The sequence below is a fragment of the Hipposideros armiger genome, unplaced genomic scaffold (genome assembly GCF_001890085.2).
Source record: "Hipposideros armiger isolate ML-2016 unplaced genomic scaffold, ASM189008v1 scaffold_121, whole genome shotgun sequence".
In the NCBI taxonomy this organism is placed as follows: domain Eukaryota; kingdom Metazoa; phylum Chordata; class Mammalia; order Chiroptera; family Hipposideridae; genus Hipposideros; species Hipposideros armiger.
This window is the reverse complement of record NW_017731471.1, coordinates 797,966-805,934: the sequence shown is the minus strand read 5'-3', so window position 1 is coordinate 805,934 and position 7,969 is coordinate 797,966. Positions and strand designations below refer to the sequence as shown.

General features: G+C 40.3%; 1 protein-coding gene across 1 annotated transcript in view; it reads left to right on the top strand.

The window, feature by feature from the left end:
- MAGT1 (magnesium transporter 1) overlaps positions 1-7,969 on the top strand; it is a 61,060-nt gene that overhangs the window by 22,443 nt on the left and 30,648 nt on the right. Inside the window, exon 3 of the mRNA XM_019648142.1 lies at positions 2,574-2,691. Within this exon, the coding sequence (XP_019503687.1) occupies positions 2,574-2,691 (118 nt within the window). The remainder of the gene's footprint in view (positions 1-2,573; positions 2,692-7,969) is intronic.

Genomic DNA, 7,969 nt, shown 5'->3' with positions numbered 1-7,969 from the left:
GTGGCTGCTGGCCGTTCACGCTGGCTGCTGGCTACACATGGTAGCCCATGGCAACCCACTGCCACAGGGGCTGCAGCCTACGCTGTCGCCCGGCGACTCACAGCAGCCCAGCTCCGGATTGAGCTATTGTTCAGCATCTTAGCTGTAGAGGGCAGTGTCACTGGCCCTCATATGTGGGATCCGAACCAGGGCCCTCTGGCGTCCCAAGACAGTTCTTAACCATTGCGCCACTCGGCCGTCCCTTGATATTTCTTTAAACAAAAGCACTATGGATAATTAGAAATAGTGGATACTAAAAAATAAAATAGCTTTTTGCATTTTGCTGGGGTTTTACTTATATTTTTAGATGATTATGTGTGATCTGGGCATTTACTTTAAATGAAATGAAAAAGCTACCCTGTGAAGAGCTAATTTAGTAAAATCTTGGAGGCTTTCCAAATTCTGACACCATGGGCTCTTGTGAAGGAATAGACCCCTTGTTTCACAATAGTGTGTTATGCTACCCCAAGCCTTGCTAGCTCTTCTTAAAGGATTTTCTCCTCCGAGGTAGGAGATAGTCAAGATATTTGGTTCTAGAATGTTTATTTTATGCAGTGTATGCTGAATATAAATTAAAAGTAAATAGAAGAAGGAAAAATAATAGCGGGCACTAACTGACTAAACTTAAAATCTATAATTACTCAAAATTCAGTCAGTTCACTAACTAGCAAATAAGAGTATGCAAAGATGTCAGGGAACAAATACAAACACCTTCATAATTCTGTATTAAATGCAAATTAGTGCAATTTTTATTAACCTAAGATTTTATTTGTAATCTTTCTACAATACCAAATTTAAAATTAGCTCACGTTATCCTAAACTCATTCAAAAAATAAAAAGTAAGCAATAACAATATGTATAATAATATATAGTTGGTGCTATCAGGATCACGAGTATAAGCAAGATGCCCTACCCTATCATCTGACTAGGGAAATGAGTTCCACACCTGAAAATTTCACTGGCAATGTAAGGAAGGCAATTTATGATTAAGTACCAAACATATTGTGTATATAATAAATACTGTAAAATTTCAGGAAGGACATGTAATAGGAGTGATTACGGTTGGCCTAATGGAGAAGATAGGACTTGTTCAAGGGCTAGAAGGGTGGATGGGATTTACTTCTATATAGAGGTAGGATATTCTGGTTAGAACAATGATGTGTGCAAGGGTACAGAGATAGGAATAAATAAAAAGCTGGAATTAAGTGATCCTGTTTGAGATTGCTTAGTAGTAAGGCTACATAAAAGCTAGAATCATTATTTGGAACTAGATGATAAAGAACCTTGAATAACCAGTGAAAGAGCTTGGAGACTGTGTTGTGAAGGTAACAGAAATGCAACAGTTCCTGAGAGGAGTTTCTTGAAGGAGGAGAAACTAGAGACAGTATTTTAATATTCTAATGTCAGATATTAAGGATCTGAGTTTAGATAATAGCAATGAAAATAAGTGGGGGCCAGCCAAGTGGCGCATTGGTTAAGAGTTGGCTTGGAACGCCAGCTCTGAGTAGCAGGGCCCTGGTTGGTTCAGATTCCACATGAGGGCCAGTGATGATGTGTCTTCTACAGCTAAGATGGTGAACAACAGCTCGACCTGGAGCTGGGCTGCCATGAGTTGCCAGCGATGGGCATAGGCTGTAGTGGGGCTGACCGGCAGCTGGCGTGCGCTTTAGTGTGCTGCCATGAGCTGCCTTGAGTGGCCGTTCAATGGCCGGGTAGCGACTGCCTAACCCAGGAAGAGCACAGTGATCACAGTACCAACATGGGCCAGTGAAGCGACATCCTCCACAACTGGACTGAAGAACAAAAGGACGGGAACTTGCCCGTTCCCCTTCCCCGATTCCCCAACGCTGTTCCCTCCCCCAATTCCCCAATAAAGTATTCTTTTAAAAAAAGAAAAAAGCAATAAGTGGGAAGAGATGAAGTTAAAAGATAGTCCCAAATGAAAAATTATCAGTTTTTAGAAACTGAAAGCATATGGGCAATAAGGGAAAAGTCAAATATGACTTGAGGTTTCAATTAATTTCAGATCCCTAGTTGCTTCTCATTTTTTACCCTAATCATCTGACTGTATTTTTATTTAACAAGTAGCATTTTGTACTTTCTATTTTTAAAATGGATTAATATCACAGTCTACTTTCTATGGGAAAATACTTCAACCTTGTCTTTGAACTCTTAGAAGTAATTTAGGGTATTAAAAATTGTTATAGAGACAATTAGCTGGATTTTTCCAGTGACACTGAAAGAGCTTTGAGATAAGAAATAGGCACAAAGTAGGAAGTGTAGTCAGGTAATTACTACTTTCTGTTGAAATCCCCAAAACTTGGGATAAAGCTTCTTTTATGCCAAAACAATGGTAGAGTTTGCCAAGGTTTGTCCTAACCCTGTCAGTAGAGCCTGACTTACCTGTCTCTCAACCCCCGACCCCCTATTGGAAAAACTGCTGTTGCGTCTTTGGATCTGTTTTACTGCTGATAAAACTGGATTGCTTCTAAAATTGTTTTATATGCTATCTTCACCAATCTGATTGCTTTCAGGCAAGCTGATGAAGAATTCCAGATCCTGGCAAACTCCTGGCGATACTCCAGTGCATTTACCAACAGGATATTTTTTGCTATGGTGGATTTTGATGAAGGCTCTGATGTATTTCAGATGGTAAGACCTTTCGTTTATTCTGTTAAGTAGGAGTAGGCAACTGTGGATAAAGTGGAATATGTCTTCAGTGACCACAAAAACTTAAATAACACTTGTCTTATGTAAGATCGAGAGTCGTTAGTGAAATAAAAGCTAAACTGTAGCTAACCAGGAAATGTAATGGTCATTATAATATAATATGGAAATTGGATAGTAATCAAGTAACCTATTATAATATGGAAATTGGATAGTAATCAAGTAACACACACATTAAAATATAAAACGCTATCATTTTAACCGTTTTAGTGTACAATTTATCAAGTAACTTTTCAAATCACAGCATGAATCCATTATTATGCCACCATTGTAATATCAAATTTCTTAGTAGAGCTAGGTACCTGTCTTTACTCCTTGCTTCTTGTCTTAGTGGAAAATCTTCTTGTTCAAAACTTAACTCTTTTTCTGTGCCCTGGAGCCTATACCCACCCACTCTATCAATCATGACCTCTCTCATCTACATTTTTTTTAAAGATTTTTTTGGAGAATTGGGGAAGGGGAACAGCCAAGTTGTTGTCCTTTAATCTTAGTTGTGGAGGACACAGCTAGCTCAGCTCCAATTCCAGTCGCCATCTGGCCGCCCGTAGGCAGCTTTCTGCCGCTAAGCTCAAGGTGCCGTGTTCAATCTTAGTTGCAGGTGGGCGTAGCCCACCATTCCATGCTGAAATCGAACTGGCAATGCTGTTGTTAGGAACACATGTTCTAAACAGCTGAGCCATCCTGCCATCTTTTTGCAGCTCAGTGGCAGCTCAGCTCGGGTCCGGAATCGAAGCACTGCTTGCTCAGAGCTCACACCCTTGAGCAAACTCTTAACCAGCTGAGCCACTTGGCCGGCCCCAGTCCTGTATTGTTTTTAATTACGACTGTTTTTTTAGAGCATCTTAAGGTTCACGGCAGAATTGAGGGGTACATACAGAGATTTCCCATATACTCCCGCCCCCACACATGGATAGCTTCTTCCATTATCAGCACCCCCAACCAGAGTGGACATTTTTTACAGTTGATGAACCTACATTAACACATCATAATCACCCAAAATGTACAGTTTCATTATGGTTTACTCTTGATCTTGCACATTCTACTAGTTTGGACAAATCTGTAATAACATGTATATATCGGTATAGTATCATAAAGAGTGTTTTCACTGCCCTAAATGTCCTCCATACTCTGTCAATTAATCCGCCCTCCCTAACTTTTGGTAACCACTAATCTTTTTATTGTCTCAATAGTTTCGCCTTTTCCGAATGTCATTAAGTTAGAATCGTACAGTATGTGGACTTTTCAGATTGCCGTCTTTCACTTAGTAATATTCATTTAAAGGCCCTCCATGTGTTTTCATGGTTTAATAGCTCATTTCTTTTTAATGTTGAATAACATTCAATGGTCTGAATGTACTAGTTTATCAATTCACATACTAAAGCACATATTGGCGGCTTCCAAGCTTTGGCAATTATGAAAAAACTATACCCATCTGTGTGCGGGTTTTTGTGCAGATGTAAGTTTTCAACTCCTTTGGGTAAATACCAAGGAGTGCAATTACTGGATCCTATGGTAAGAGTATGTTTAGTTTTGTAAGAAACTGCAGAACTGTCTTTCAGTGTAGCGGTACCATTTTGCATTCCTAGAAGCAGTGAATGAAAGCTTCCGTTGCTCCGCATCCTCACCTGCATTGGTGCTGCCATGTTTTGCATTTTGGCCATGCTAGTAGGTGTGTGGTGAGTGTGGGCTCACTGTTTTCATTTGCATTTCCCTGATGACATATGTAGAACATCTTTACACATGCTTATTTGCCATCTGTGTAACTTCTTTGGTGAGTTGTCTCTTAAGGTCTTGTGCTCATATTTTAAATTAAATTTATTTGAATGACAATGGTTAGTAAAATTATTGGGTTGTCGGAAAAGTCATGACGTATTTTGTCTATGTTCTTCAAAGGTCATATATTTATATAAAGAACAAAGATCAATCAATGATATATTGCCCATTTTGTTCGATAACCTTTTGCCATCTTTCAGTAGGCTTCATAATTCCTCGTTCATAGAAGCACCTGTCTTTATTTGTGAAGAACTAAACAAAGTGCTGCTTTGCAGCCTCAGCTGAATTGAATGTTATACCATGCAAGGAGTTTTGAAGAGAGGGAAACAAGTGGAAGTCTGATGGCACAAGGTCAGGCGAGTATGATGGCTGTGTGGCAACACATCCATCCAAGCTCCAATAATTTTTGACGGGTGATCAAACTTGTGTGTGGTCTCACGTTGTCATGATGGAACACAACTCCTTTACATTTAACAAGCTCTGGACATTTCTGGATGATGGATTCGTTCAAACTGTCCAGTTGCCGAAAGTACATGTTCAAATTGATGGTTTGGTTCCTCAGTAGGAGCTCGAAAAACACGACATCTTTAAAATCCCACCACACTGAGAGCATAACCTTACTCTGATGAATGTCTGCTTTCGATGTCATTTGAGGCAAATCATCACATCAGGACCAAGACCATTTTCACACCACATTGTTGTCAACAATCCACTTCTCATCACCAGTTATCATTCACTTCAAAAACAGATTGTTTTCCTCACGTTTAATGAGCATATTGCAGATGTTTATACGCGCCGTCAAATGAACTTATTTGAGTTCATGTGGAACCCAAATATCAAGCTTGCTTACGTATCCCAGCTTCTTCAGGTGGGCGTGAACACTTGAATGATGGATGTTCAATATTTCTGCAATCTCTCATGTCATGTAACGTGGGTTTGACTCGATCAATGCCTTTATTTTGTCGTCATCAACCTCGGTGGGCCTCCCTGACTGAGGAGCATCATTGAGATCAAAATCACCAGCACGAAATTTCATGAACCATCGTTGGCATGGACGTTCTTGTAGAGCATTGTAACCGTAAACTTTATGCAACTTTTCACAAGCTTGACGCACATTCTCCCCTTTATGGAAGTAAAACAGTAAAATATGGCAAAAATGCACAGTTTGGTCTTCCATCTTCAACTTGTTGTAAAATCTCCAAAACTCAACCAAATCACTCAGGTTTTTTTAGAATGAATCTAGAACTGTCAGTTGTCAAATGACATGGCAATAACATACATGCGAATGACTGTAGTACTTCCAAAAATGAACTAGTGTCATCTGTCGCAAACATGCACATGACTGTAGTACTTCCAAAAATGAACTAGTGTCATCTGTCGCAAACATGCGCCATGACTTTTCGGACAACCCCATACATAGGTTTCAAGTGTACTATTCTATAATATATCATCTCTATATCATTGTGTGTTCACCACCCAGTGTCAGTTCTTAGCCCGTCACCATATATTTGACCCCATTTACCCTCTTCTACCATCCCTCTCCCCCCTAACCATCTGGAAACCACTAAACTATTGTCTGTGTCTGTGAGCTTTTGTTTCTTCATTTGTTTGTCTTGTTCTTTTGTTTTCAGTTTTATATACCACACATCAGTGAAAACAAATGGTTCTCGACTTTTTCTGTCTGACTTATTTTGCTTAGCGTAATATACTCAAGATCCATCCATGTTGTTGCAAATGGCACTATTTCCTCTTTACTTTGGCAGAATAGTAGTCCATTGTATATATATGAGTGTATACCACATCTTTATCCAGTCATTTATTGAGGACACTTTGGTTGTTTCCATGTCTTGGCCACTGTAAATAAAGCTGCAGTGAACTTCAGAGCACATACATCTTTTACAGATAAATGTTTTCAGATTTTTTGGGTACATACCCAGGAGAGGGATTGCTAGGTCATATGGTAATTCAATTCTTAATTATTTTTTAACTTTATTGGGCAACAGTGTGTTTTTCCCATCAGATCCAAGTCAAGTTGTTGTCCTTCAATCTTAGTTGTGGAGGGTGCAGCTTAGCTCCAAGTCCAGTTGCCGTGTTCAATGTAGCTGCAGGGGGCGCAGCCCACCATCCCATGCAGGAGTCGAACCTGCAACCTTGTTAAGAGCACACGCTCTAACCAACTGAGCCATCTGGCCACCCACTGGCAACTCACCTGCAGCTCAGCTCAAGTCCTTGTCTTCAATCTAGTTGCGGAGGTTACAGCTCACTGGCCAATGTGGGAATCGAACTGGAAACCCTGTTGCTCAGAGCATGCGCTCAAACCAATTGAGCCACACAGCCGCCCCTATTCTTTTTTTGAGGAACCTCCACACTACCTTCCATAGTGGCTGAACCAGTCTGCATTTTTGCCAGCAGTATATGAGGGTTCCTTTTTCTCTACAGTTTCTCCTACACTTGCTACTGTTAGTCTTGTTGATGATATTCTAACATATGTGAGGTGATATCACATTGTGGTTTTTATTTGCATATGTGCCCATTTTTAATTGTTTTGTTTAATCTCTTACTGTTGTGTTTTAAGATTTCTTTGTATATTTTAGATAACAATTGTTTATCAGATGTGTCTTTTGCACAGTTTTACTCCCAGTCTATTTTCTCACTCTCTTTGTCTTTCACATAGCAGAAGTTTTTAAGTTTAATGAATTGCAACTTATCAATTATTTATATAATGGATTGTGTCTTTGGTGTTATATCTTAAAAGTCATCCATAGGGCTGACCGAGTGGCTCAGTTGGTTCGAGCACTAGCTCTGAGCAACAGGGTCGCCGGTTCGATTCCCACATGGGCCAGTGAGCTGCGCTCAAGCTGAGCTGCTGCTGAGCTGGTGAGAGCACATGTTCATAACAACAAGCTTGCCAGTTTGACTCCCACATGGGATGGTGGGCTGCCCCTTCCTCCCCCTGCAACTAAGATTGAACATGGCACCTTGAGCTGAGGAGCCGCAAGCTGCTGACTGGCGACCACATGGCGCAGTATGCCACAAGGTTGCAGGTTCAACTCCCTCATGGGATGGTGGACTACACCACCCACACCCCATCGCAACTAAATTGAAAATGGTGACTGTACTTGGAGCTGAGCTTGCGTCCACTACAACTTTTGGGTTGTTGGAACAGTCATGACGCATGTTTGCGACAGATGACACTAGTTCATTTTTGGAAGTACTACAGTCATGTGCATGTTTGCGACAGATGACACTAGTTCATTTTTGGAAGTACTACAGTCATTCGCATGTATGTTATCGCCATGTCATTTGACAACTGACAGTTCTAGATTCATTCTAAAAAAACCTGAGCGATTTGGTTGAGTTTTGGAGATTTTACAACAAGTTGAAGATGGAAGACCAAACTGTGCATTTTTGCCATATTTTACTGTTTTAC